Source organism: Rhodotorula paludigena (genome assembly GCF_050403205.1).
Source record: "Rhodotorula paludigena JCM10292 DNA, Rt_paludigena_JCM10292v1_ctg8, whole genome shotgun sequence".
In the NCBI taxonomy this organism is placed as follows: Eukaryota; Fungi; Basidiomycota; class Microbotryomycetes; order Sporidiobolales; family Sporidiobolaceae; genus Rhodotorula; species Rhodotorula paludigena.
In genome coordinates, this window is record NW_027481450.1 from 60,931 (window position 1) to 87,599 (window position 26,669).

At 63.2% G+C, this 26,669-nt stretch overlaps 12 protein-coding genes across 12 annotated transcripts; 6 read left to right on the forward strand and 6 right to left on the reverse strand.

The window, feature by feature from the left end:
* Positions 1-24: 24 nt before the first annotated feature.
* JCM10292_000077 (uncharacterized protein) lies at positions 25-1,212 on the reverse strand (the record flags this gene model as incomplete). The annotated part of the gene is made up of 6 exons (XM_076647183.1): positions 25-82; positions 152-415; positions 477-603; positions 666-776; positions 841-1,051; positions 1,111-1,212. The coding sequence occupies 6 exons, from the start codon at positions 1,210-1,212 to the stop codon at positions 25-27; spliced, it is 873 nt and encodes a 290-aa protein (XP_076507110.1).
* A 298-nt stretch (positions 1,213-1,510) lies between these two features.
* JCM10292_000078 (SelT/SelW/SelH family protein) lies at positions 1,511-2,290 on the reverse strand (the record flags this gene model as incomplete). The annotated part of the gene is made up of 2 exons (XM_076647184.1): positions 1,511-2,029; positions 2,090-2,290. 2 exons carry the CDS (start codon positions 2,288-2,290, stop codon positions 1,511-1,513), a joined length of 720 nt encoding a protein of 239 aa, XP_076507111.1.
* A 145-nt stretch (positions 2,291-2,435) lies between these two features.
* On the forward strand, positions 2,436-4,009 carry JCM10292_000079 (zinc-binding alcohol dehydrogenase family protein; the record flags this gene model as incomplete). Its single annotated transcript, XM_076647185.1, has 9 exons — positions 2,436-2,525; positions 2,586-2,624; positions 2,694-2,937; positions 3,002-3,112; positions 3,168-3,272; positions 3,383-3,595; positions 3,655-3,736; positions 3,800-3,920; positions 3,977-4,009. 9 exons carry the CDS (start codon positions 2,436-2,438, stop codon positions 4,007-4,009), a joined length of 1,038 nt encoding a protein of 345 aa, XP_076507112.1.
* Positions 4,010-5,138: 1,129 nt separating this feature from the next.
* On the reverse strand, positions 5,139-6,724 carry NPY1 (NAD(+) diphosphatase; the record flags this gene model as incomplete). The annotated part of the gene is made up of 8 exons (XM_076647186.1): positions 5,139-5,223; positions 5,288-5,462; positions 5,522-5,613; positions 5,669-6,021; positions 6,080-6,178; positions 6,239-6,427; positions 6,489-6,552; positions 6,690-6,724. The coding sequence occupies 8 exons, from the start codon at positions 6,722-6,724 to the stop codon at positions 5,139-5,141; spliced, it is 1,092 nt and encodes a 363-aa protein (XP_076507113.1).
* A 322-nt stretch (positions 6,725-7,046) lies between these two features.
* Positions 7,047-8,179, forward strand: JCM10292_000081 (uncharacterized protein; the record flags this gene model as incomplete). The annotated part of the gene is made up of 5 exons (XM_076647187.1): positions 7,047-7,103; positions 7,162-7,199; positions 7,261-7,788; positions 7,848-7,929; positions 8,003-8,179. 5 exons carry the CDS (start codon positions 7,047-7,049, stop codon positions 8,177-8,179), a joined length of 882 nt encoding a protein of 293 aa, XP_076507114.1.
* A 1,063-nt stretch (positions 8,180-9,242) lies between these two features.
* JCM10292_000082 (uncharacterized protein) lies at positions 9,243-11,259 on the forward strand (the record flags this gene model as incomplete). Its single annotated transcript, XM_076647188.1, has 6 exons — positions 9,243-9,343; positions 9,466-9,889; positions 9,990-10,725; positions 10,784-10,965; positions 11,023-11,126; positions 11,187-11,259. The coding sequence occupies 6 exons, from the start codon at positions 9,243-9,245 to the stop codon at positions 11,257-11,259; spliced, it is 1,620 nt and encodes a 539-aa protein (XP_076507115.1).
* Positions 11,260-11,442: 183 nt separating this feature from the next.
* GPI13 (mannose-ethanolamine phosphotransferase GPI13) lies at positions 11,443-14,826 on the reverse strand (the record flags this gene model as incomplete). Its single annotated transcript, XM_076647189.1, has 1 exon — positions 11,443-14,826. The coding sequence occupies one exon, from the start codon at positions 14,824-14,826 to the stop codon at positions 11,443-11,445; it is 3,384 nt and encodes a 1,127-aa protein (XP_076507116.1).
* A 543-nt stretch (positions 14,827-15,369) lies between these two features.
* Positions 15,370-16,617, reverse strand: JCM10292_000084 (uncharacterized protein; the record flags this gene model as incomplete). Its single annotated transcript, XM_076647190.1, has 2 exons — positions 15,370-15,526; positions 16,244-16,617. The coding sequence occupies 2 exons, from the start codon at positions 16,615-16,617 to the stop codon at positions 15,370-15,372; spliced, it is 531 nt and encodes a 176-aa protein (XP_076507117.1).
* Positions 16,618-17,186: 569 nt separating this feature from the next.
* JCM10292_000085 (ribosomal protein L15e) lies at positions 17,187-17,936 on the reverse strand (the record flags this gene model as incomplete). Its single annotated transcript, XM_076647191.1, has 3 exons — positions 17,187-17,560; positions 17,626-17,695; positions 17,775-17,936. 3 exons carry the CDS (start codon positions 17,934-17,936, stop codon positions 17,187-17,189), a joined length of 606 nt encoding a protein of 201 aa, XP_076507118.1.
* Positions 17,937-18,770: 834 nt separating this feature from the next.
* On the forward strand, positions 18,771-19,532 carry JCM10292_000086 (uncharacterized protein; the record flags this gene model as incomplete). Its single annotated transcript, XM_076647192.1, has 4 exons — positions 18,771-18,810; positions 18,872-19,179; positions 19,257-19,372; positions 19,442-19,532. 4 exons carry the CDS (start codon positions 18,771-18,773, stop codon positions 19,530-19,532), a joined length of 555 nt encoding a protein of 184 aa, XP_076507119.1.
* Positions 19,533-20,239: 707 nt separating this feature from the next.
* JCM10292_000087 (uncharacterized protein) lies at positions 20,240-22,022 on the forward strand (the record flags this gene model as incomplete). The annotated part of the gene is made up of 10 exons (XM_076647193.1): positions 20,240-20,345; positions 20,409-20,505; positions 20,624-20,720; positions 20,781-20,905; positions 20,986-21,108; positions 21,179-21,267; positions 21,336-21,442; positions 21,503-21,677; positions 21,754-21,924; positions 21,994-22,022. 10 exons carry the CDS (start codon positions 20,240-20,242, stop codon positions 22,020-22,022), a joined length of 1,119 nt encoding a protein of 372 aa, XP_076507120.1.
* A 350-nt stretch (positions 22,023-22,372) lies between these two features.
* On the forward strand, positions 22,373-26,394 carry JCM10292_000088 (uncharacterized protein; the record flags this gene model as incomplete). Its single annotated transcript, XM_076647194.1, has 16 exons — positions 22,373-22,598; positions 22,666-22,765; positions 22,822-22,894; positions 22,955-23,169; positions 23,226-23,317; positions 23,375-24,134; positions 24,192-24,739; positions 24,797-24,896; positions 24,956-25,063; positions 25,122-25,344; positions 25,401-25,472; positions 25,537-25,678; positions 25,735-25,808; positions 25,864-25,938; positions 25,998-26,162; positions 26,230-26,394. 16 exons carry the CDS (start codon positions 22,373-22,375, stop codon positions 26,392-26,394), a joined length of 3,138 nt encoding a protein of 1,045 aa, XP_076507121.1.
* Positions 26,395-26,669: the final 275 nt, after the last annotated feature.

Consider the following 26,669-nt stretch of genomic DNA (forward strand, 5'->3'; position numbering starts at 1 on the left):
TTGGTGCAGCGCCGACTCGCAGCGCTACTTGTTCAGTTTCAGTGCAGTGAGAAACACGTCCTCCAATCCGGCCGCGCGCATGCTGCGAGAAAAAGCGAGGTGTCAACTTTGTCCCGCTCGCTCGCTCCCGCCAGTCAAGCGGACCACGCACATCTCGCCAACCTCGTTAAGCCCCTCCATCTCGCGAACGCAGATCTTGTCCCTCGCGTCAGGGTCGAGCACCGAACCGAGGTGGCTCCGCCTCCTGACAGCCCATCGCGGCGCCTCCTTCGCGTCGAGGTCCTCCGGCGGGATGACGACGGGACCGTCGAGCTCGCAGCGCACCTGTAGCGCCTTCCACTGTAGTTGCTTGATACGATACACAAACTCGTCGGCATTGTGCGCGAGGCCTTCAACGATGATCACGCCGGGATAGCTGCGTGAATGTGCGGCATCAGCAGCGCAACCATCTGGCTGGCCATGCGAGAGGGGCATACCCAGGCTTTGACAGGCCGTACAGCTCGAGCTCGGTGCTCCAGGCAACGATGTCTTTGCGCTTGCTGGTCGCAAGCAGATGATGAGACCACAGCAAGACGGTCTTGAGCTGCAGCGGCCCCGTCGGTCCTGCGCAGCCAGTGGGTCAGCCTACACTCACGTGTGTGTATGCCGACACGACGGCGGCGCACGGGGTCTTGCTGGTTGTACAGGCCTATCTGACGGTGCTGAGGAAACGGGCGGATGTGCCGCAAGGTGCTCCTGCAGGGCCGTGTAGACCGTAAAGACCGGTAGCGGTTCGTCTAGGTGTGCTTTGGAAGTCAGCAGGAGGAGCGAAAGTGAGCCAGGCGCGAGACAAGGACGCACCCCCACTTTGCACTGCCTCGACGGCCTCATCTAGCGCCCGTCTCAAGCCCGCCTGCTCCTCTCTGTCCAGTGTCAAGCACAGCAGCGTAAAATGTGGCTTTTCAGGTGGTCGTCGGTACTCGGCGGTCAGGGTGGTGTCGCCGACGAGGCGGAGGGAGAGGGTCGGGAGGGGAAGAGACGGCGTCAAGTCGGCAGCATCGGCGAGGACTGGCTTGAAGACGGGCAATATGAGTGATAGGAGTTTGGCAGCGACGCAGCGGCGGTGCGCACCTCCCACGCTGAGCGCGTGTCGTCGTCGTCCCACTCCAATTCCTCATCAGCGAGCGAGGACTGCAGCACCAGCAGCTCCTCCTTGAGCGCTTTGAGCGCCATGTGGCTGCGCTGAGTAGCAATTACTAGCTGTACAGCCACTCTTGCGGCCGTGAAAGCAATGTGGGCGATGTCGCTCTGGTAGAACAAGGCAGAGGAGCATACCGTCATTCCGAGTGAAGCCCTTTGAAGCCCTCGTGTAGCGCTTAGATCTCCACTCTGAAAAACTCCAGATACAGAGGCTCGTCGCGGGTTCTCGAAGGGAGAGACACACGCGCGACGGAAAACGGTGCGTTCTATGCGCACCCGCTGGACTCTGCTCAACAGATGTCGCCTCGCAAAGTCTGATCTCCTCGTAGATCTACCCACAGCGGAACTTCGGCTCCCAGTCTGTCGCCTTCCACTCCGTCGGCGCGTCCTCCGCACCCTCCTTGAGCCCCCCTGCCGCGTCTGCCGCACCATTGACCGGCTTATGCGCGGCCTTGGCTGCCGTATTTGCGGGTGGCGCGACTGCCGGAGGCGCCGAAGGTGCGGAAGACGGCTTAGACGGCTTGTCGGAGTGGCCAAGGCCTTGTGAAGGCGCGATGAGGTTGCGGATGCGCTGCTTGAGGTCCTTGAGTTCGGGAAAGCCGCCCTCGACCTTGCGGTCCCACACGAGCTCCCATCCATTCCACTTCTCCTTCCCGAAACTCTCCTCGAACTCCTGCTCAATCGACCGGTAGCGCAGAAGCCACACGCGGAAGCGGCCGCCCGTTTCGGGCGTGTTGCGCGGGACGAGCGTGATGGAGCGCAGGCCGGGAGAGGTCCCGTCGTCTGCGGTTGCAGCGGGTGGGAAGGTGAGGAAGAGCTCGGTCTGGGTCCAGGTGGCACGATGGATCCACTGCAGGGTGCAAAGTCACTTGAGCGCTATCGCCAGCTGAGGAGGGCAAGGGAAGCGCACCCTGCAGCGGTCGCAGAACTCGATGACGACGCGCGGGAGCTCTTCGCGGTCTTCTCCCTGGTTCAGCACGGGCGGCTCGAAGGTCGACGGGTCGAGGAGCGGGTCGGACGGTGGCTTCGATGGAGATGAGAAGGCTGGGCCAGCTTGCGGCGGAGCGGCCGAGGTAGACGGCGGACAGGTCGCACAGTCTTGCTCAGCCATACTTCGCGCTTCTGGCTCGTTCCGCGGCAGCTTTGTGGGGGTCGAGGCGGAACCGCAACGCCGAACGCCGAACTCGCCGGCATCTGTCACCTCGGACACGCTCTTCCTCCGCAACTCTCGCTCCCAGAAACTCTTGCTGCTCGTCATGAAGGCTGTCGTTGTTACTTCGAAGGGTCAGACCGAGCTGCAGGACTTCCCCGTCCCCGAGGCCTCGTCCGGCCATGTTGTCGTCAAGGTCCGCCACCTGTCCGTCCGTCCTCCTTCAGAGCTGAGGTTGACGCTCTGAGCGACACAGACTACTGCGATTGCACTCAATCCGACCGACTGGAAGCACGTGCGCCTGCTTTCCGCTCATTCTCCGACTAACCTTTCCCCGCTGACCCCCCACCTTGCCGGCCCTCAGCGCGACTTCCTCGCTCCGCCCGGTTCCTGGCTCGGCTGCGACTTCTGCGGTACCGTAGAGAGCATTGGTGACGGTGTCTCGCATCTCCAGAAGGGCGACCGCGTCGCTGCTTTCGTGCACGGCGGTCAGTGGCCGGGCGAGGGCTCGTTCGCCGAGTACGTCAAGGTGCAGGCCAGCCTTGTCTGGAAGGTGCCCGAGACGATCGGCGACGAAGAGGCGGCCGCGGCAGGAGGCATCGGTCCCTGTGCGTTCTTCAACTCGCTTTCATTCTAACGAGAAGGCTGACCACGTCTCTGGCATGGGTGCAGGGACCGCCATTCAAGCGCTCTTCTTCCGCTTGCCCATCGGCACTCCCTGGAGCCCAAACCAGGAGGGCGAGCCTTTCCTTGTCTGGGGTGGCGCGACGTCCGTCGGTCTCTGTGCGTCTGCACCGCTTTGCTCTCGCGTGGTCTGGCTTACAGGCTCAATGCACAGACGCTATCCAGCTTCTCAAGCTTTCCGGCTACACCGTTGTCACCACGGCGAGCGAGAAGAACGCCGACTTGCTCAAGAGCCTCGGCGCTACTGCCGTCTACTCGTGTGCGTCCGCGTGTCTCGCTCTTTGTGTGCGAATCTCTTCGGGACATCTCCCGTACTCTTGGTTGTCGCGTTAGGGAGGTAATCGACCTGACTGGGTTCGCTCTTTGCAGACTCGGACGAGGACACGCCTGCGAAGATTGCCAAGGACTACCCGACCCTCCGCTACGCGCTTGACACGATTGCCGAGGGCAAGACAACTGTCGGCGCCGTCAAGTCGATCTGGGACGCCGCAGGCATGGGCAAGGTCATCACGCTGCTCGTCAACAAGGATGACGAGCTCAAGCAGTACAAGGACAAGGTGCCTGCCGAGATGACGCTCGTCTGTGCGTGCCGTCTCTGGCTTTCCTTGCCGGCCCAAGCTGACGGTCCGAGCGCGTTACAGACACCGTGCTTGGCGTTGCTTTTGACTGGCCGGGCGTCAGCTTCCCCGAGATGCCCGAGGACAAGCGCCAGATGGAGGAGTGGTGTGTCTCGCTCTTCCTCCTCCTACTTCTGCTTTTCTCCTGACTCTGCTATGCTCTGAACAGGTGCGCAAAGCACATTCCCGAACTCGTCGCCTCGGGCAAGCTCAAGCCGAACCCGATCAAATCGTTCGACGGCGGGCTCGCAAACATCACCGAGGGACTGGACTACATCAAGGCTGGCAAGGTGTGGCTGTCTCTCTTGCTGTCATCTGTCAGTGCTGACATACCTCGGTACTGCAGAACCGCGCCCAGAAGGTCACCTACAAGATCTAGACGACGGCAAGACGGCGGCGCAACTCCGACAGTGTCTATGAAAGTGCATGAAATGATGATGACCAAGTGTATTATCGAACAACAACAACAAAGGTATGTGAAATGAAGAGCGATCAAGACGCGCCGATCATCATCGGCTAAAACAAAACGAATTTCCATCTCCTCCAGCAAAAAACGGCAAAAGGGCCCTGCGTGATTGCATAGCCATTGACCAGTGTGGGGGTCGAACCCACGACCTGCAGCGTATGTATTATGAACTGTAAAGCTGTTGATCTACCACTGATCTAACCGGCCATGCCAGATATGCCAATAATGCGTATATATTCTTGCGCAAGCAAATTTTGGCAACCTGCGATAGTGCCCGACCTCCTGCTGCACAGGCAGAGGTCTGCAGGGGTCCGCAGAGCCGCTGGAAGCAAGTAGAGAGACTGACGGGGCAAATTGCACAGACACCAGCGTTGTTTCCACTCAAAGAGGGCAAGCCCAGCTTGTTAGAAGTGCGGAGAGTCTGACTGACCATTCAAAGATTCAGCAGGAGGCGGGTCAGAGACCAGGCATCACCTGACGGCAGGACCGGAACATTGACAATGGTCTGCAGCGTCGGTTCCGAGAACGGAGCAGCCGCCGCGGAACACTGACTGCCTAGAGGAACCGTGTCTGCGCACCTGGTCTCTGCGCTGTTCATAGGACAAGCCAATGGACCGACAAAAAGCGTAGGAACGTAGAAGCCGGAGAGGTGAAACGGCGAAACGAGAGCCGGTGCCGCCATCTCGGCGCCCATATCACAGGCCAGAGTCTGTGTAAGCTCACTGCACAAGCCACACTGTGGTAACAGCCAGGTCGCCAATCTGTCAAGCAGTGAACGCCGGCTAGAGGCCCCGGCCAAGGCAGCATGCAGGGACAAAGTAGCGAGAGCATGTTGATGTCAGCAGTGATCACATCTACCAGTGTTGGTTGCCTCATTCACTTGGTAGATGTGGAGCGGGAAGGGCGGAACGGTAGCCTGCGCCATTGAAAGCGCCAGACGATGAACAAGTGCAAGAATATCAAGTCGAGACAAAGTCAAGAGTCCGGCACTGCGCGGTGTCTGAAGGACACATGATGCTGCATACGGACAAGGATAGCCGGTCTACATCTTGGAGGGCACGGCAGGCCCCTGGTTGAAGAGCTTGCCCGTTGCCCAGGCGGTGACGAGCGTGTTGGCAATGGCGGTGCTGCAAGCGAACGAGCGGGGAATCAGCGCCAATCTGCGCACACAACCCCAACAAGTGAACGCACGCAGGCGGCATGAGGAACGACCCTTCGTCGCGCGCCTCGGCCTTGGCGGCGTCGACGTCCTTGCCGCTGACGCCCTCCTTGCCGTCGAGCCGGGCGACCTGCTCGCGGCTGAGCTGCATGGGCTTGGTCGAGTTGATGACGTTGAGCACCTGCTCGCGGGTGAAGAAGCGGGCGTCTGTCCAAGGCACGGGTGTCAACAAGGTCAGGGCGCCGGAACGAGACTGGAAAGCGCACCCTCGAGCTCGTTGTCGAGGTCCACCCGGATGTCCGTCTCTTCCTTGGCAATGCCCCAGCAGCCAAACATGAGCGAGGCCGGGAAAGGCCACCTGCGGAATAGAGTCAGCGATTGACACTCGACAGTGACAGCGGAAGAAAGCGCACGGCTGCGACGAATGGTACCCGACCTCGCCAATCACAATCCCTGCCTCCTCGTACACTTCGCGCTTCACTGCCTCCTCGAGCGACTCGCCCGATTCGATAAAGCCCGCGAGGCACGAGTAGAAGCGCGCCGGCCACGAACGCTGCCTCCCGAGTAGGATCTTTTCGCCGTCGGGCGAGAGGACGGCCATGATGACGACGGGGTCGGTGCGCGGGTAGGAGAAATTGTGCACGCCCTTGCGCGACAGGCACGTCGGCGCGCCGTCGAGGCCCGACTCGCCCGCTTCGCCGGGGATGCAGCTGCGCTTCCACCCGGCCCAGACCGAGCGGATTGGGCGGGCGCACGCGGGGCAGAACTGCGGTTGCGGAAGGTGAGCGGAAGAGAGGTCAAGAGCCGGACCGGGAGAAGCGCACCTTGTTGCGAGTGTTCCAGTCGACAAGCGAGCGGGCTTCTGCTGCGATCGACGCCTCCTCGTTCGGCATCGTCTGCGCTCCCGAGCGCAGCTCCATGAACTGCGGGAGGGATATTATCAGCACGTGACAATGGACGCCGAACTCCACCCAACCACGCACCCGGACATTCTCCTCCTTCTGCACGCGCTCCTTCAAATCGGCAAAGTGCGACACGTCGAGGGCCCAGTACGGCACGCCGTGCGGCGAGTGCGTCTCGAGGGTCGAGTTCTCGTCCGGCTTGGAGAGCGGGAGCGACTTGGCCGACTCGGGTGCGGACCGTTCGTCGACGCCGAGAAAGACGAGGGCAGGCTGCGTGCATAGAGCCCTCGTGAGCAAGTCTGGCTGCGTGGCACGAGCGCGGGAAGCGCACCTGGTTGAGGAAGTAGTGCCGCTTCTCGTCCTGCGTCAAGTCGCCGACGGTCGCCTTTCCCAGCCTCTGTCCCTCGGGCCCGAGCAACGCCAAGTTGGGCACGTCGTCGTCCTTTTTGCCGTCGACGCCGGCAAAGACCTTGCGAGCGTCGCCGATGTACTCCTGCACGTCCTTGAAAGAGAGGTAGTGCAGGTGGCGGACGCCGTCGACGGTGACCGAGAGGGGAGAGAGCGCATCGAGGGTGAGGAAGCGGGCGCGGTCCGACTCGAGGGCCGAGGCGAGGAAGGCGGCGGACGAGCGCAGGTACGAGAGTCGGTTCAGCGGGTTGCCCGCACTGCAGAGCAGGCAGGGCGTGTGCCGGGTCAGCAGCGGGTCGAGGTGGGGGAGCGGAGCGGAAGCGGCGGCGACTCGCTAGTAGTTGTCCATCGAGCGGGCGTACGAGTGGTGCAGCCTCGAGACTGCCCTGTGCGTGCCCCCTGCACGCCTGACTGCGAGAATGGTGGGCGCACGGAAGCAGCCAGCAACGCTCTCGCAAGACGAGGCCTCGTCGGTCCGGCAATGTCGTCGCGCGAGCCAGACGCCCCGCTGAGCGTCGAGGTCGTCGTCTACGACCTCGTGCGTGCCTCCCGCGCTGCTCCCCGCTGTCCCGGTCTCACACTCGCGCTTCCCACAGCTCCCTCCTTCTCGCTTGGGCTCGGTCCTCAACTTCTTGTGCGCCGCATTGTTGCTCTCGAGGACCTCGGTGTAGAGCGCTGACGCGAGTGCATTGCAGCGGCTCGGGCGTGTACCACTCGAGCGTCCAGCTTCGCATCCCCCTCGGCCCGACAGACCTCGACCCAACTCCTCAAGAGTACGCTTATGGCGGGCACGACGAGCCCGGCTTGACCGGCATCTTCAGCATCCCCGCAGGCACCGCGGCGCAGCGCATGCCCGGACTGCGGTACTACACGACCGTCGACATGGGCGAGGCGTTCGGCGCGGACTGGGAGCGGGCGTTCGCGCCCAAGCGTCGCCGCACAAGCACTGCCGAGTCGGCGCCGTCGAAGCAGACGACAAGCGAGACGGCTGCCGGTCAACCGTACTCAGGGTGGCAGGCCGTCGCATCCCGCTCGACCGTCAATCTCGGCGCGAGCGACCTCGACGACCCGTTTCGCGACCCGGACGAAAGCAGCGAGGACGACGGCGGTGCGAGCGACGGCACCGAGTACATGACAAAGGCGGAGCGGCGAGCCTATCGCATCGTGCAGGCCATGCGCCGCGATCCAGCCTGGCACGGTACACGGTATCGGCTCCTCGAGAAGTGCGTGACTCTCCGAGGCACGGCATGTGGATCTGTTTGCCGACTACTCGATCTCGCAGGAACTGCAACTCCTTCACGCACGAGCTCGTCTGGCGACTGACGGGACGAAAGGCGCCTGCGTGGCTCAATCGAGCAGCTTGGGTGCGTTTGTCCGAGAAATGCGCGGTCGCGCGACCCGCTCTGACTCGCTTGAACGCCACCGCGGGGGCCGCAGGTCGCCACGTCGATACCGTGCATCGTCCCCGCGGGCTGGATCGACGATGCGGACCAGGCGGCTCCAACGGCAGAAAGCGCCCACATCCCTGATCCGGCGCACCTCGCCGGCGACGACGACACGCTCACCATCAAGCCTCCGCGAGCGGACAAAATGGAGCTGGGCAGGCGGTCGTAGGCGCAACCCTTGCCAAGGTGCGCAGCGCCTCTTCCGTACCCCTCACCCTTCGTCGCTGTCCGGCGAAGCGTGGGCACGCCTTCGTTTTTGGGAACCCACCACAGAACTCATCGCGACGTGGTGCATATCCGCAGGTCGCCGTTCCCGCCCGATACTTCCGCATCGCCCCGCCCTTCGTCCAAGTCCGGCCGCTTTCGCATTCACTTTGCCTGCGCATCAAGCTAGTTGCGTTCGTTCTGCTAGCGCATTGCGCGCAACCCCCACCCGCCGCCCGTCTGTACCCTCGTTTTCTTGGCCGTATCTCTTTTTAGTGTCTCTTGTGAGATCTACGCATTGCAACACTTTGTTTCCCCGGTGCGTGTCCCTCTCTTGAGATCGAGCTTTGCATCACAGTTGATGGGCTGATGACGCTCATGGCTGAAGCGCGCACCGACCGCGACACTGCGCAGATTCGATTCGTATCACGAATCGGCGCTAGCGCATTCGCACCTTCCTCGTTGCGCCCGAAGATTCGGCTGCTGGTTCGCCCAGCCCTGCTAGGCCGAAACAGTCCCTCGCGCGGCTTATCGCGGGCCGCCCGGCGCGTTTCGCTCCTTCGCCGGCGGGCACTTCGCGGGCACCTCTCCTCCCCGCTCTCGTCTTCCCCGGAGATGTCACATCAGATTTGGCGCCTCTTGGCATTCCCTACCCTTCGACTTCGACGCCTCGCCGCTGCGCTTGCGCCCGCAAGCTTCTCTGGGCTTGCGCTGTACCTTCGCCGGACCCTGCGCGCCGATCGTCGACATGCGCATCCGTGCACCGCCGCGCGCTAGCTTATCGCAGGCGGACCCCTTTGCCCTCTCGCGAGAGATCGTTCGTCGCTCACTGTGACGGCGCTAAATTCAAAGCTGCGAAACCCTCGTCGCCGCAACGAGCGCACGCAAGCGCCTTGGAGCGCGGAGCCAAGCCGCTCTCGCACCTGCGTCGTCCTCACTACGATCTTCTCCGCTTCTGCTCCTCGTGCTCTCCCTCTTTTCTCCTGCTCGACCTGGTCTTCCAGGCCTCGACTCGGTCTGCCTGAGATATGACCCTGCTGTGCTTTGGCCACCCGCCTGTCGACCCCTCCACCCAGAAAGCGCTTGCACTCCCCATCGCCAACCCGCTCGACCGTCATGGCCGCATCTTGTACGTGCTTTCTCACCCGTGCAGGCACTTCTGTCTCCGGGACAGCCTCCGGCTGCATGATCGGCGTGTCGAGCGACTCTGCCCCTCGAAGTCATACTGACCGCCTCCACTTCTCGGTGCAGCTTCTTCGCCTGGCTGAGCTTCGGGCTCTCCTTCCTCTCGTGGTACGCCATGCCCCCGCTTCTCAACGCGACAATCAAGCGAGACCTCAATCTCACCGACAACGAGGTCTCGAACTCGACCATCATCGGCGGCGTCGCCTCGCTCCTCGTTCGCCTCATTGCCGGGCCACTCTGCGACCGCTTCGGCCCTCGCTACGTCCTCATAGGCACCCTCATCCTCTCGGCCATTCCCTGCGGCGCCGCCGGCACAGCGCACAACGCGCTCGGTCTGTACTTTGTCCGGTTCTTCATGGGCATCGCCGGTGCCGCGTTCGTCCCGTGCCAGGCCCTCATGGCGGCGTGGTTCGACAAGCGGGTCATCGGAACTGCATCGGCTTTTGCCGCAGGCTGGGGCGATGCCGGCGTCGGCGTCACCTTTTTCGTCGTAAGTCGCGCTTGCACAGCCGTCTAAGGAGCCCCTGCACTTCGGCAACGCGGGCTCCTTTCAACTCGGCCACGAAGCCACGCTGACCTACCCGTCACAGATGCCTGCCGTCTTCAACTCGTTCCGTGGCGACCACGACCACCCCGAGCGCGTCGCCTGGCGCCTGTCTTTCCTCGTCCCGTGCATCCTTCAGATCGTCTGCGGCGTCGCCGTCTTGCTGCTTAACGACGACACTCCGACGGGCACATGGAAGTCTCGACACCTCACCGGCGGTTCTCGGCGCGAGAGCACCGAACCGATCCTCTTCTCAAACCGCACGCGGACCAAGTCGTTCTCCCAGCGTCCGACCATTCCCTCGAGCGGCGCCAGCTTCCACTTTCCGACGTCCGGTAACTCTTCCATGACGGTCATCACGTCGCCGCCCCCCGCTGCTGCAACCCCAAAGCGTGGCAGTGTCGCGCCGAGCTTCGTCGACCTCGAGAAGGCGCAGGCGACTGCGACGGAAGTCCGACGCGGCTCCGAGGCGCCAACGCTCGCCGAACCGGCGGGACCGCGCAAACAGACTGCGCGCGAAGTCCTCGCCGACCTGTGCTGCCTCCAGACGTTTATGCTCGCCGCCGGGTACTTTGCGACGTTCGGCATCGCACTGACGATGAACGCCATCCTCGTCAACTGGTACATGAGCCCGTCAAAGTTCGGAAGGAGCCAGAGCCTCGCGACCGACTGGGCCGCGCTCTTCGGCCTGCTCAACGTCGTCACTCGCCCGTTCGGCGGCATCATGGGCGACGTGCTGTACAGGAGGTTCGGCGAGCACCGCGGGCTGCAGGCGAAGAAGTGTGCGTCCACCTGCTCTCGTCCATGCGGAGATGGTCACTGACCGCCACTCACGCACAGTCTGGATCAGCTTCCTCTGCGTGATGGGCGGCGGCATCTCCGTTCTCGTCGGCCTGCTCAATCCGTCTTCGCCAGCCGCCTTCCTCGCCCTCTTATGCATCCTCGCTTTCTTCATTGAAGCTGGGAACGGCGCCGTCTACGCCTTGCTGCCCCACGTCAACCCGCACATCAACGGCTTGATGGTTCGTTCCGTCCTCCCGTCCTCTCGCTTGTCATGTCTAACTGGTTCGGCGGTACAGGGTGGCGTAGTTGGCGGCTCAGGCAATCTCGGCGGGATCGTGTACACCACCGTCGCCCGCTACAGCTCGTTCGCCAAGACGACCTGGACCATCGGGGTGGCGAGGTGCGCTGGCAGTTCGGTTACCCCCCTTCGCACTGCACTAACGCTAACTTCTCGCTCCAGTGCCGCTGTCGGCGTGGCCATTGCGCTCGTCAACCCGGTTGTGCCGCAGAACAGGCGCACCATGTACTCCTAAACCTGCTCACCCATCCAGCTCCTTCAACACGGACACTGTCGGTTGACGCTAGAGCGCTGTCCATACATCTTACACACTCTGTCATAGTAGAACATCCTCCCCACTATGTAACACTTCTCCACAGTCGAGTTCTCTCGCACTCAGTTGGCATTGAAAGTCGCATAGTCTAGATTGCGCTGTAGTCTACTCCATCACCCTTGTCCCGAGAGACTTGGTCGCCTTCCTCATCGTTCCCCTCGCGCCCCACGCCATGGCGATGAGCACGAGCGCAACGTCCGTCGCGACAAGCGCCAACCCGGCGAGCATGAACCGCGGCGCGAACACCTTCCACACCATGAGGTGTCTGCGAAGCCACGCAGCGCACGCAGCGCTCGCGAGCGCAAGCGCGGCAAAGTACGAGAGGTAGGCAGCGCCGGCGCGCGCGAGGTGTCGCGGAGCGTAGAGGGCGCCCTGGTCTCGCAGCGGCGGCGGTACGTTCCAGAAGACAAAGAGTGGGAGCGCGAGGGCGGTGAGGAGGAACGAGGCGAGCGTATTGAGGATGACGAGGAGCGGCGAAAAGGGGTAAGTCAATGTCGGGAAGCCGATGAACGCGGTCGACCATTGAATTGACGAGATGACGGCTTGATGACCCGTCGCAAAGAACGAGAGGTGCGACAGGAGGGCGAGCGTCGAGATCTGTACGAACGTCGGGCCCGAGTGTGGCGGAGCAGGAGGGAGGCCTCCACCCTGCTCGTCGCCCTGCAGGAACGCCTCGAGCGACGTTGCCGACGCAAGCGTGTCCATCAGGTGCGCGATGTCGCGCTCCGAGTCGTAGATCTCAAGGAGGCACAGCAGAACGACGAGATGAAGTGTGAGGACGAGCTGGGCGGGCGGCGGCGAGACGAGGAAAAGGAGCGCGAACGCGGCGGCGAAGAAGAGGAGGTACGACGAGCCGAGTGCGTTTGCGAAGCCGATCACCTTGATCTGCGTGCGCACCGGCTCGCCCGCGGCGTTCTTGACCTGCTCGCGCTGGATGCGGATGCACAGCGGCGAGAAACGCCAGATCAGCGTCGCGGCGAGCGTGGCGCCTACCAGGACGGCGCGCGCAAAGCCCGTTTTGATGACTCCGGCCAGCGCAGTACCCGCCGATCCAAGCGAGGCGAAAGAAAGCGCGAAGTCGACCGCCCAGTACGCCGAAGCGCCGAGGAGGAGCGCGCGAAGTCCGAGACCGAGGAAGATAGGCGCGACGCCCTCGTCCGACTTTGAAACGGCGAGAGACGAGCGCAGGAGAGATGGTACGAAGAAGGCGCACGCGAGTGAGAGGCCGAGGACGATGGCGCTCGCGCGCGAGCCGGGTGTGAGGTGGAACGTCGGCTGGCACTTTGGCACCTGCTCTTCGCGGCAGATGCTGCTGTACGCCATCAGGCGGACGGCAATGAGCGCCACAGTCGAGTAGCCGATGAGGCGGTTGCGAAGGCGGGCCTCGGGCGCTGCAAAGGCGCGCACGAAGCTGAAGAGGAGGAGTGTCGTGAGGAGGAAGAGGACGGCCGAATCCTCGAAGACGGTGAGCGAGTTGGATGCGAAGACGGCGGCGTGGGCGAGGAGGGGGAGGAGCGGCGCAAACTGGCGCAGCGAAAGAAGCCCTTCGAGGCCGAATGCCATCGGGATCGACGACGGAGTCGGCGCGAGGATGACACCGATTTCGGCACCCGCAGCCGCCGCGAAGACGACTGCGAGCCCGGTCGGTCGCCCTGAGAGGGCGCCGGATCCGGCGAGCGCCGCGCCGCCAACGAGCGCGACGAGCGCGCCCTCGACACCGCGCCCGACGAGGAAACGCACGGTCGGCCCGCGACGAGCCGCGCCAGCGAGCCGCGCGCCGACCAGGAGGCTGCCCGCGAACAGCGCGAGCCCAGAACCCATAAGGACCGGGTCGAACCTCGCCCACACGCCGCGGGCCTTCTGCCGCGCTGAGCGCTCGAACGTCCAGAATTTCTCGAGCGCACGCTGCTCCATCGCCGACTGTGACTGGCCGGGAGCGTGCGCGCCCTTGTAGGCTGCTTTGGCGAGCTCGAGGACGAAGGACAGCTCGGGCATCGAAGGGAGAAGGTCGCCGCCTGAGGGAAGGGCCGTATAGGTGAGGAGGTAGTTCGACAGCTCAGACGAGGCGAGCAGCGTCGCGTGCAGCAGCGTCTGAAGGGGGGACAGGTCCTCGTGGTCGCGACGAGAGGGCTGCGAAGACGCAAGACCGAAGAAACCGCGCTTCGGCTTGACGTCCGGGGCATCGGGCGGAGTGGGCGGGACGGGAAGCTGCGACTTGTGGAAGAGGAGCTCGGGGATGGGCAGGCCGAGGTTGCCGAACGGGATGGGCAAGCCGAGGAGGAGCGAGAGCGTCGGCACGAGGTCGATCTGGCTCACCGAGCGTGTTGCGCTCGTCAGGCCCTTCGCAGGCCAAGTGAGCTCGTACTGGTCGGCAAGCTCAGTCGACTCGGTCGAGGCAGCGCGGAGGGACGCAAGCGGGTGCTTGGGCGAGTCGAGCGAATGCTCAAACCACGCGCTGTCGACGAGCGGCGTCTTGGAGTAGACCCAGAGCGCCGCATCGACCTCTTCGCGCGTGTCGCCGCCATGATCGCCGCGGTCCGTCATGCCATGGTCGCCTACGACTACGAGGAGCGTGTCATCCTGCAAGCGATCGACGACGTCGCGCAGGAGCTGCTCCGTCTCACGCAGCTTGCGCGTCGTCTCGCGATGCTCGGCGCCGAACCGGTGGCCGGCATGGTCGAGCCCGAGACCGTGCGCAATGACGACGTCCCAGTCCCGCTGACGCTCCTCGCGAAGCAGGTCGAGCAGATGCGTGCGAACACCGCGGTCGACAGTGTCCAGGTCCTCGACGTCGAAAGAGTCGAATGGCCATGTGAGCTCGTCCGCCCAGACGCTCGTCTTGCCGCCGCGAGGGAAGACGTTGAGCCACGTCTCGTCGCCGACGAGCGCGATACGCTTGCCGGCGCGTTTAGCCTGCCACAGCCAGTTGTCCTCGTCGGCCTGCTCGCCGGCAAAGTTGCTCCCGGCATCGATGAAGGTCGGGAGAGAGCCCGTCGTCAATCCCTTGAGCCGCTGGAGCGTCGTCGTAGGCGCGTCGGCGATAAAATGCGCGAGGAACGAGTGCGTAGGCTGGGTGCGAGTGAGCTGCGCAGGCAGCGGAACGTGATTGGCGTAGAACGTGGTGCCCGGCTCATTGGTCGGGAGGACAAAGTCGGCACGCAAAGCGTCAACGACGAGAAAGACGAGCTTGTCGTGCGTTGCCGGCAGCGTGCACGACGGGTCCAGGTTGCCCGACGGCGACACGGGGTTGCACTCGTTGATGTCGGGGAGCGCCTTTCGGGTTAGGAGGAACCCGCGCGTGAACAGGAGCAGCGCCGCGCCGTGCAGGAGCGCCAGGAGCGTCAGAACCGCCATGAATGCCGACCCGAGAGGGAGCGGGCGGAGCATGTGGATCCAGCGTCGAAGGCGGAGGACCGGCGAGCCAGCTGCGGGCTCGGCCGGCGTAGCCTGTGCCTCTACAGGCTCGATGCGCTTCTCCACGGGCGCCATGCTGCCGTGCTGCAGGAGTAAAGGGAAAGTCAGCGGGCGAGCTGATGAGGAGCTGCCCTAAGCGGGTGAGAGCTCGATGGACCGCGTGCTGTGGCAGAACAGCTTGAACAGAAGCTAACGCACATCCGGTGGCTCTTTCAGCGGGCTCGGCTGTCGTGACGGCGAGAAGCGAGACGACGACCTCGACGAGGTGAACAGAGCCTTGGCCAAGCGAAAGGCGAGCTTCGGCTCGATGGGCGCTGGGCAGCAGCCGTCGAGCTTGCGCTTACGATGGGCCTGCTCGCAGAACGGACCGCGGTGGACGACGGCGAAGAGGAAAGCTGACCCGACCTCTTTCTCCTGCGAGACAGCTGCGACATCACGACGACAACGCAAGCCGGCGCTCTCGTGGATATACAAGAGTGTACGCGACCCAGATGCTCTCCTCGCGCAAAGACGACTTTCTCTCGGTACGGCGGACCGGGAAGCGGCACTGCAGGAACGCAAGTCGAATGCAAACGACCCTCCCTTCCTCGCTCGGGGCGCCCCGACGCATCTCTGCGCTTAGCGGTAGCGGCGGAGCGACAGCGTGTTGTGCTTCTTCCAGGTCGCGTACTGGCGCGCCTTGTTGAAGCGGTGGCCCTTGCCGAGGCCGCGGTTCTGCTTGCCGGCCGACGTGAGGCCGCGCGACTCGCGGCGCTTGTCACGCAGGCGTGTCCATCTGAGCGAGGAAAGCAGGCTTGGAAGCCTCGGGGTGGATAACGCAGACGTGGTTAGTAAGAGCGCTCGCGCCCGGCTGCTCAGGGCGCTCGCACCCGCGTCCTGAAGAACATCGGCGTGTTCATCGCATTTGCCCTGGTCACAGCGAGCGAGAGGAGCGGTATCAAAAGACGTGGGCAAATACGACTCGTGTCAACCGGAATTTTCGTCCTCACGGATGAGCCGGCCTGCATCCGGGCGTCGAACTACACCCCTGCAAATTACGTTAGACAGCTTGGTAGAGAGCGTGACGGCCGAGATGCCGATCTGCTCAGTCAGTAGGCGAGCGCGCTGAGCCACCCAGCAATGAGTCGGCGGCCGCGATCGAAGCAAGTGAGGGCCGTCATGAGGCATAGAGAGACCGAGTCCCTCCGATCGTGAACGCCGAAAAGCGCCACGCATGTAACGATGAGTGAACTGACGCATCGGGAGATACCGTCCAGGACGTCGCGCGACCTGGACCAGGGAGTCCATCGGGAAAAGACAACCACGAACCCAGCACCCGTTGTAGCGATGAAGACGCGCAGTAAGCAGCCAGCGGTCGGGCGACTACGCCCGCACGGAAAAATCTGCGAAGCTGGCGAAGGAGTGCACCGGTAGATGATAGGCCAAAAGGCTGACAGAGAGCAAGACACGGCTCGGGTCGCTCCGCTCGAGCCGCGCGTGACAAGCGTAGAACAGACGGCGCGGCTCGCCAGCTTGCAGGGCACGGCCAGCGGCACGTAGCGCATCGAAGACGACGAAGACGAGCTTGCCGTGCGTTGCCGGCAGAGTGCACGACGGGTCCAGGTTGCCCGACGGCGACACGGGGCTGCAGTCGTTGATGTCGGGGAGCGCCTTGCGGGTGAGGAGGAGCCCGCGCGAGAACAGGAGCAGCGCCGCGCCGTGCAGGAGCGCCAGGAGCGTCAGAGCCGCCATAAAAGCCGACCCGAGAGGGAGCGGGCGGAGCATGTGGACCCAGCGACGGAGGCGAAGGACCGGCGAGGCAGTTGGGGGCTCAGCCGGTGTAGCCTGAGCATCGACCGGCTCGATGCGCTTCTCCTCGGGCGCCATGCTGCCGTGCTGCACGCGCAAAGCGAAAGTCAGCGGGAGAGCTGATGAAGAGCTGCTCTGAGCGAGCGAGAGCTGGATGGACTGCGTGCTATGGCAGGACAGCCCGATCAAGGTGTACGCACATGCAGTAGCTCTTTCAGCGGGCTCGGCTGATGTGACGGCGAGACGAGACGACAACCTCGACGAGGTGGACGGAGCCTTGGCCAAGTGAAAGGCAAGCTTCGGCTCGATGGGCGCTGCGCAGCAGCCGTCGAGCTCGCGCTGGCGACAAGCTTGCTCGCAGAACAGACCGCGACAGACGACGCGGAAGAGGGAAGCTGACCCGACCTCTTCCTCCTGCGAGATGCGACAGCCGCGACTTGACGACGACGCAAGCTAGCTTCCTTGAAGCGACGACACAAACTCACGCTCTCCTGGGTTTACAAGAGTGCACGCGACCCAGATGCTCTCCTCGCGCAAACACGACTTTCTCTCTCTCCGGCGGACCGGGAAGCGGCACTGCAGGAACGCAAGTCGAATGCAAACGACCCTCCCTTCCTCGCTCGGGGCGCCCCGACGCATCTCTGCGCTTAGCGGTAGCGGCGGAGCGACAGCGTGTTGTGCTTCTTCCAGGTCGCGTACTGGCGCGCCTTGTTGAAGCGGTGGCCCTTGCCGAGGCCGCGGTTCTGCTTGCCGGCCGACGTGAGGCCGCGCGACTCGCGGCGCTTGTGGACCGGGTCGACGATCCAGTTGATGCGGGCGTCGCGGCGGATGGCCTTGTGCGACGGGTCGACGAGGATGACCTCGTAGTACTTGTAGACGCCGTCCTGGTTGATCCAGTACGAGTTGAGCACGCGGAGGTTGCCGCAGCGGCGCGCGACGCGCTCCTCGGCGGTCGAGCGGAGCGAGCGTTGGAACTTGAGCTGGTTGACACCCTGGTTCGTCGGCTTGCCGTACGTAGCACCTGTTTGTGAGAGCAAGGTCAGCTCCCGACCCTCGTCGCGCGGATAGACCGGACGCGAGGCGCACCCTTGGGGACGGGGCGCTTGCGGTTACCGCGGCGAACACGGATGCGGTAGACGACGAAGCCCTGCTTGGCCTGTGGGTAGAGCGGAAAGGGTCAGCGGCGAGTCAGACGGGAGAGGCGGCAACGACCGAGTAGGGCGTTCAAAGCTCACCTTGTAGCCGAGGCGGCGGGCCTTGTCGAGGCGCGACGGGCGGCTCGCGCGGTGGATCACGGCGAGCTGGCGGTACTCCCAGCAGCGGACGCGGAGGAGGAAGCGGAGCACATCGCTCTGCTTGCGCTTGGCAATCTCGCACATGTACTTGTACGCGCCCATTCTTGCTGAATGGCGTGATCAGATGAAGGAGTGGCGGAACAGGCGGAGGAGGTGCGGGTCGCAGCGGAAATGAGTGGGTCGTAGGCGAGAGGAGAAAGGCGAGGTCGGCAGAGTCGCGCGAGTCGAGCGCGGGGTGCGGATCGAGCGGGAAGGCGTGAGTTAAGGACAGGTGTCAAGTTTGCGCGGATCAGGCGGAGCGCAGAGTGTCGAGGCGAGGGGACAGGGTCGAGCGAAGTGAGGTCGAGCAGGAGGGTAGCGGTTCACGGGCAGCGACAGACGTCGGGAAGTCGCGCGAATTCGTGTGCAGAGTCGTAGGGATAGGTCAAGGTGTCGGCAGGTGTGCACGGGATCGCAGGAGGGCGTGGGAGAGCGGGGCAAGGGGAGCAAGAAGATGCAGGTGAGCACGGAGTCGCCTTTCGATCCCACCTCGCAGAGAGCGGGCGGGCGGGCAGGGGGTGCAGGCGAGTGCAGAGTGCATGCGTGGCCCTGCCCTGGTGCCCAGCTGGTCGAACGCACCTGCTTGCCGGCTCGGGAGACGAACGGGAAGGAAACGTCGACTCTGCGGCGGGCGCACGGCGAGGCGAGCGCGCGTGCAGCCAGCAGCCAGCCCCAGCCAGCGCCGCCTCGCCTCGCCCTCTCGCGCACCCGGAAGCACTCTAGAGTCCAGTCCGGCACTCGGCTGCACCACTGCACGCCCACCAGCCAAAGTCCCGCTCGCCCCCGTGACAGACGCTTCCTCGTCGTCCCCACCTCCGTCCATCCCTCGCTTCCCCCGATCACGCTTGCTGCTCCTCTAAGGTACACCAGCTACCTCGGACAACACCTCCAGGCAACATGGCCGCGACCTCGTCGACCCCGCTCAACTTTGCTCCCTGTCCGTCTCGCCTCGTCCTCGCGCATTCGCGCAGCACACCTGACCGGGATCGCTCGTACAGACTCGGAACCGCCCGATGCGCCCTCCCAGACCCGCTGGCAGCCCCCGCCCGCGACCTCGAGCTACCAGTCGGGCGCACCCGTCGACTCGCTCGGCGCTGGCACCTCGTTCGGCAGCTCTGCCGCAGGCGGGTACGCCCCGCTGAGCACTGGCGCGGTACACGGGGCAGGCTCGTCGTCCGGCTACGAGGTGACCCTGTGGCGCCACGACTACGAGGCCGTGGGAGCGTACGCACTCGGGCCATTCGGCGCGGCCGCTCTCCTCATCTTCGAAATTGAGAGCGACTTCGTGCGCTTCCACGCTTTCCAGGTGCGTCCACCTCTCCCCGTTATGCTTCTTCACCTGCGCAGAGGATCTTAGGAACTGACCTAGCGTGCGCCTGCCAGTCGATCCTTCTCAACTTCGCGCTCTTCCTCCTCCAACTCCTTTTCCTCCTCCTCTTTGGCCGCTGGGCGCAGTACCTCCTCTACATGATTGACATCGCAGTCCTCGCCCTCCTGAGGTGCGTTCCACATGCACCTTGAATTGTGCCCGGCTGCGTTCTGACCTCTCGTTCGCGTCGTTGACGCAGTCTCCGCGCGTACTACGACGCAGATCACCTCGAGCGATACCACCTCCCGCTGGTAGGCAATCTTGCCAACGATTGGGTGCAGAGCGAGTAGCGTTACGCGCCTGTGTCAAGCCGGAGGTTGGGCCGCTTGGGAAGGGTGTTATTGCGTGGGTCGACGCATTCATTCTGTAGCACTTGCACCGCCGTACTTGTTGTATCTACTACGCCAGGTTTTCACTTTGCTCTGCGGGAACTGTTCAGAGCGCGTCCCTCGCGATTGTTTCAATTCGCCGTCCCCCTTGCTCTCGTCGGCCCCGCTTGCTCCCTTACAGCGCTCGTCTCGCTCAAGTCGCAGCGCTGCACTGCGCCCAGACTGCTGCAAGGCCGAGATCGCACCCACGCGCGCCCTCGACCCCCACGACGCGCTCCGTCGCCGCTCGTCGCGCTCCGTTTGCGCATCCGCCGCGCTCGTCGGACCCGCGCTCTCGGCCCCCGCTCGCCGCTCTGCGTAGATTGTGCAGCTTCTTGCGGTCCTTCAAGTAGTTCTCGGCATCGACTTGTGCTGTCACAGGTGCGTTTGATCTGGCTTTGACGAGGGTCGAGGGGTCGACGAACAAGGCCGTGCAGCGGACGACACGACTAGGACGCACCGGCTGGCTGTACCGACTGGCCACTCCGCTACCACAAGCCGTGTCCGCGGTCGCGTCGGGTGTTCAGACGTGCTCGCGATGTTGCGGTTGTCCTCTCACCGCCTCGACAACCACCAGGAGTCCACCGGAATGCACGCACTGACGCTCCTTCGGACCTCGAACAGCCCCGATGGATTCTCTCAACCAGCCGATCGTGATTGACCAAGGGTCGGGCACGCTCAAAGCCGGGTTCGCAGGTTCGGACCACCCGTCGACCTACTTTCCCTCTTATGTCGGTGCGCCTGGCCTCCTTTTCCCGATTGCGAGTGGTACAACAGCTGAGGCGACGAATCTCGCAGGACGGCCGAAACACACGCGGGTCATGGCGGGCGCGGTCGAGGGGGATACGTTTGTCGGACGGAGGGCACAGGAACTGAGGGGCTTGTTGCGGATAAAGTGCGTCGCGCTCAGCCGGATGGTCCCGCGGCGCGCTTCACCCGCAGTGTGGCGCGACGCGGGTGCGCAATCAGGCAGCCAGCGCCTACGCTGACGCCGTCTCGTTCACTCTGCGCAGCTATCCGATGGAGCACGGCATCGTGACCGACTGGGACGACATGGAGCGGATATGGCAGCACGTCTACACCGAGGAGCTGCGCACTCTGTCCGAGGAGGTGCGTCACCTCGCCCTGCCGCCGCAGAGCAAAGCCGACTGACCGCATACGCACCTGCAGCACCCCGTCCTTCTGACTGAGGCGCCGCTCAACCCCAACTCGAATCGCGAGCAGGCGGCGCAGATCTTCTTCGAGACGTTCAACGTCCCCGCCATGTACATGTCGGTGCAGGCCATCCTCGCTCTGTGCGTCTCGCTATCCCGCTTTCCGTCCGCGCTGCGCTCTGGGCGAAAGCTGACCGTTCTGGGCGCTCCGCGACTCGCAGGTACGCATCGGGGCGAACGACGGGCATCGTGCTCGATTCGGGCGACGGCGTTACGCATGCCGTGCCGGTCTTTGAGGGCTTTGCGATCCAGCACGCGATCCGGCGAGTCGACGTTGCAGGGCGGTGCGTCTCCTTTTCCCGTCTCGCTGCTCTCTTCATTCATCAATCGAGCTGAACTTGAGGGCTTGCGCAGAGACGTGACGGATCATTTGCAACTCTTGCTGCGAAAAGCAGGGTACCACCTGCATACGTCGGCCGAAAAGGAGGTCGTGCGGATGATCAGTGCGTCCAGTGTCCACGTCCTTTGCACAAACGCGTACAAGCTGACGCTCTCGATGCGACGCCCGCAGAGGAGAAGACGTGCTATGTTGCGCTGTCACCGGCAAAGGAGGAGAAGGAGGCGCAGACGAGCGGACGCGGTGAGGAGTTCCGGTTACCCGACGGCAACGTCATCCGCGTGCGTATCTCCATGCTTTCCTCTCACATCGACTCGCGACTGATCCCGCGGCGCCCGCAGCTCGGCCCCGAACGGCATCGCGCGCCCGAGGTCCTGTTCAACCCCGAGATTGTCGGCCTCGAGTACGCGGGCGTGCACCAGGTCGTCGTCGACTCGATCAACCGGGCGGACCTCGACTTGCGCAAAAGCTTGTTCGGCAACGTCGTGCTCAGCGGAGGAGGGACGCTCGTCAAGGGTGCGTGATCTTGCTGCGGCTCCATTCCCGCCTCCTTGGCTGCATGCGCTGATACATCGGTTCTCTCAACGTGTAGGCTTCGGCGACCGATTGCTGCACGAGGTCAAGAAGCTCGCGCTGCGTGAGACCAAGATTCGCATCTCTGCGCCGCCCGAGCGGAAGTACTCGACCTGGATCGGCGGGTCCATCCTCGCGGGCCTCAGCACTTTCAAAAAGATGTGGGTGTCGGCCGAGGAGTACCAGGAGGGTCAGTCCCTTGCCTCTGGATGTCGTGAGCGAGCGAGGCGGGCGGCTGACCACATTCGCGCGGCGGCAGACCCCGACATCATCTTCAAGAAGTTCTGAGCGAGCTCAGCTGTCGCCCGCCGTGTCACCCATACCTTTCGCTTTTCACCGATACAGCCGTTCGCAATTCGATACCCTCGTTCTTCCTGCAGGCTGGCTTTGGGCTGGCTCGAAGCGAGGCGAGCAGCACCTCATCGGGTCGGCCTGATTTGCTGACGGCGACGGTCTCCCCGGCGGTGAGAACACCGCGCAGCAGGTCCATTCGCCTGCACTCTCAAGAGTTTGGAGAGTGACATACGGGCTCGCACCGCCGCTGCGCTGTCCCCTGTCTGCCGGACCCTCCGCGGTCCTGCTCCGCTTTCCGTCTGACTGCTGCTTCAGCTGCTTTCCCTTGCTCTCTCGCGTGCACGATGTACCGCGAGGACGCCACGCACACCGACAGCTCGAGCGACGATTCGCCGCCGCACTCTCCCGCGTCGTCGACTTCTTCGCTCGGCGATGGCCATGCCATTCCCAGCAGGCTGGGCAACTTTCGCTTGCTGACCGAGTTCCAGCTCGAAGTCGCGCCCTTCACCAAGGTTGTGAAGGGGCAGAGCGAGAAGTCGGGGCTCAAGGTCGTCTGGGCCGATACGCCAGGTGCGTCGGCGATCGGCAGCTCTATTCGCTCCAGTGCGGCGCGCTCAATCTCACGCTCGGTGTACAGGACCGATCTGTCACTTCTGGACGACGGTCGTGACGGAGGTGTTCAGCTCGAATGGCACGCCGCATACTAAGGAGCACTTGACTTGGTCGCCAAGCAAGAAGTGCGCCGCCTTTCAGCCTTGTCCTCAGAGCCGCGACTGACTCTGTAGTACTGAAGCTATCCGTACTCGGGCTTTCTCGACGTCGCTGCGAATTGCATGCTCGCCGCTGGGACAAATGCCTGGACTGCGGTGCGCAAGCTTGACATTTCGCTTCTAGAGCCGGTCTCGTTTGGCTTACTCGTTCTTCAGGTTGACAATACGACGTACCCGGTCAATTCGGCATGCGAAGAAGGCATGCTGCAGCTCATACCTGTCTTCCTCGACCACATTCTCTTCCCAAGCATGTCGCCCGAGCTGTTCACGACCGAGATCTACCACGTCAACGGTAAGGGTGAGGAAGGAGGCGTCGTCTTTTCTGAGATGCAGGGTCGCGAGGGCAGTCAAGGGGACGTGCTCGACCAGACGTGCGTGCGACCTGGTCACGACAAACGCTCCAGCATTAACGCGCTCATCCCGCCAGACTGCGCAAGATCGTCTACAACAAGGACAATGCGTATCGCTCGGAGACTGGCGGCACGCTCGAAGCGTTGCGCAAGCTCACGCTTCAGGACAGTAGGTCGATGCCGCCGACCACCCCTGCTGCACCTGCTGACACCCAGAACGTGACAGTCCTCGACTATCACAAGGCTATGTACGTTCCGCAGAACATGACGATCTTCGTCTCGGGGCACGGAGTGCGGCCGGAGCGACTCCTCGCGACTCTTCAGGCGACAGTCGAGAAAAGCATTTCGGCAGCCGGACTCGCGAAAGGCCCGCACCCTCCCGGCTGGATCCGCCCCTTCGTCGAATCAAGGACTGCGAACAACCCGCCGTCCTTCGCACGCGATTTTGTGAAGCGCGTCGAGTACGCCGACTCTGACGAGAGCGTTGGGACGATCGAGATCAGCTGGGTTGGGCCTCGTCCGCACGACTGGCTCACGTGCGCCGCCCTCAGCGCGCTGTGGGACTACCTCTGCGAAGGCGATAGCTCGCCGATCGCACGGAAGTTCGTCAACGTCCCGCAGCCGCTGTGCGCCGGCGTCGGCACTTCGTACGCGTTCCGCGACCCGACGCTCTGGACGGCATACCTGTCTTCTGTCCCGTCGCAGCATCTCGACACGCTCGCGCACGACTTTCTCGACTTCCTCGAACAGCTCCGCTTCAAGCGCGTGGACATGGATCGCATGCGCTACAAGCTGCACCAGCAGCGACTCGGCGTCCTCGCAACGCTCGAAGATGCGCCGGCAGACGCTCTCTTTGACGCCGTGCTGCAGGATGCGATCTACGGTGCCGAGGACGGTTCGACCCTGCGCGACACCGTCGACGACCTGCGCCTGCTCGACAAGCTCGAACGCTTCAGCGAGCGCGACTGGCTGACCCTCTTTGACGAGTCAGTCGCCTCCATTCGCACCCAAGCGGCGTAGACCTGACGCACAAGCTCGCACAGCTGGATTGTGGAGCGCCATACTGTCACCATCATTGCCAGGGCGTCTGCCGCTCTCGCAAAGCAGCAAACTGCCGATACGCAATCTCGTGTCGCAGCCAATTGCGCTCGCCTCCGCCCGAGCGGGCTCGCACGGGCACAGACTGTCCTCGCGGCGGCCAAAAGAGCAAATGAACGCCCCGCCCCTTTGCGCGTTATCGAATCGCTCAAGATCCCCGACCTGCGCAAGGTCGAGTGGCTCGAAATCGACACTGCGCGCAGCAACGGCGTCGCGCGCGGGCGACAGATGTTTTCTGGCCCGCTTCAGCGCAAGATCAACGCCGAGGGCGTCGAGGTGCCCTACTTCATCCAGTTTGACCACCGTCCTTCGGCTTTCGTCGATGTCGAGGTGTACATTCACGGCCCGCCTCACGAGCTGCTCCCGCTCTACGTCTCGCTCCTCTTCGGCATGCCTGTAGTCCGCGCCGATGGGTCAAAGGTCACCTACGTAAGCATGAATCGCGAGCTCGACGAGTTCGCGCAGGGTTTCGGAGCAAGCGTCCTCGGCGAGGGTTCGGGCCTTCGCTTGCCCTTCTCTGCCATCGCTGACGATGTCGTCAACGTTGTAGGCATCTGCTTGAGCATGACCGTCGTCAAGGAGCGGTACGAAGGCGCCATCACCTGGCTTTCGGACATCCTCCATGGCACCGACTTTGACGACGTTGACCGGTGCGTTCCTTTGACTATGTGAGCTGCTGCTTACTGACCAGAGCCCTCGTGTTGTGCAGCCTGTCCTCCATCATCAACGGGTCACTGCAGATGCTGCCGGAGCAGAAGGAGGATGGCGCGACCGTTGCCGGCGGAGCTGTCCTCGATATGGCGCTGACCAACGACAGGTGAGCTCCTCAATTGCGCTATACGACCCTGCCAGGCTGATCGAGACCTCCACACTAGCTACGTCTACCTCAACTCGCTCATCACCTGCGCGCGAACCCTTCCTGCAGCGCGCGCAAAGCTACTCACGGATCCGAACGGCCTGATCGAGGACCTCAAGAAGATTCACTCGCGCATGCTCGACCCGCGATACATGCGCATGCACGTCTCGGGCGACGTGATGAGCTTGAAGAAGCCGTCCTCTGCCTGGCTCTCGCATTACAAGCGTGTCAAGCCTTTCCCGGTACGCACCTCCCCATTGCGCGAGATGATCAGCGCTGACTTCTGCAGTTAACGCAGTCGAACGAGCTCGCGCGCCTACTGCGCACTCGCGAAATGCTCACCTCGCTCGGCCACAAACCCGCTCGCAAGGTGACTCTCGCGTTTTATCAATATCTACTATCGCTGACAGCATCTCGCGTGCATGTCTGGGCAGGCTATCGTCTACACAATTCCTTCAAGCCAGTCGTCGTACCTCCAGCTCGCTACCTCGTGCCCGGACTGGACCGATCAGGAGGAGGTCGCCTTGATCGTCGCGTGCGAATGCTTGTCTGCGGCCAATTCCTTCCTTTGGAACGGTGCGCTCAGACGATCGCACGATCGCGCAGATCCTGACAGAGTTTATACGTCGCAGCTGTGCGCGGACCGGGTCTGGCGTACGGATGCGGCGTAGGCATCGACGTTGATGGCGGGCTCCTCACCTTCTCGGTTCGTTTCGTTCCTCTCTTCCGCCAGCGATTCCTCTAAGCGAGATTTCGCGCAGGTCTTCAAGTCACCCAATGCCTGCATGGCGCTGCTAGCAGCCAAGACGGTTATCAGTGCCATTGCGTCTGGCAAGGCGAGTCTCTTGGGCACTTTCTCATTTCGTGTCTGCTGATTTGACCAGCTTCCGTACAGACGCCGATCACTGCATCGGACGTCGATCAGGCGCGCTCGAATATCGCCTACCAGAAGGTCTCCTCGCTCGACTCGTTCGGGGCCGTCACGAACCAGTCCTTCCGCGGGACAGTCATTCTTGGCCGTCCGTTTGTCTATCCCAAGATGCAGCTCAAGAGAATGCAGGTGCGCACAGAACAGGCTACGGTGCCGATATCAGGCGGCTCAAATGCTAACTCGCTCGTACACTCAGGATCTTACCCCCGCAGACATCCTCGGGGCAATCAAGAAGTGGGTTCTGCCCGTCTTCGACAGCTCGACGTCGATTCTCGGTGCTTCGACGACGGAGGAGCAGCGCGGCGAATTTGTCAAGCAAGTCTCGAGGCTCGGATGGCAAGTCGAGGAGCGCCGCTTCTAGCTCGAGTCGACGTCTTTACCCCCCTTCGTCCCGTTCCCTCGACTAGAGTGTATTTAAGTCGTCGTACACATGCTTGACAAAGACCAAGGTGCGAGTTGGAGGATTGACTTGTCGGCGAGCCGGAAGCGTTGAATCTCTCGCTGCAACGTCTGCACACCGTGCGCTCCCTGGCCTCTGTGCGCAGTCTACAGAGCGCAGACAGATCCACGCGGCCCTGGCTAGCTTTCTCTCCCGCCTCCCCCGAGCGTTAGCGTCTCGCTCGCCTGCTCTCCGCC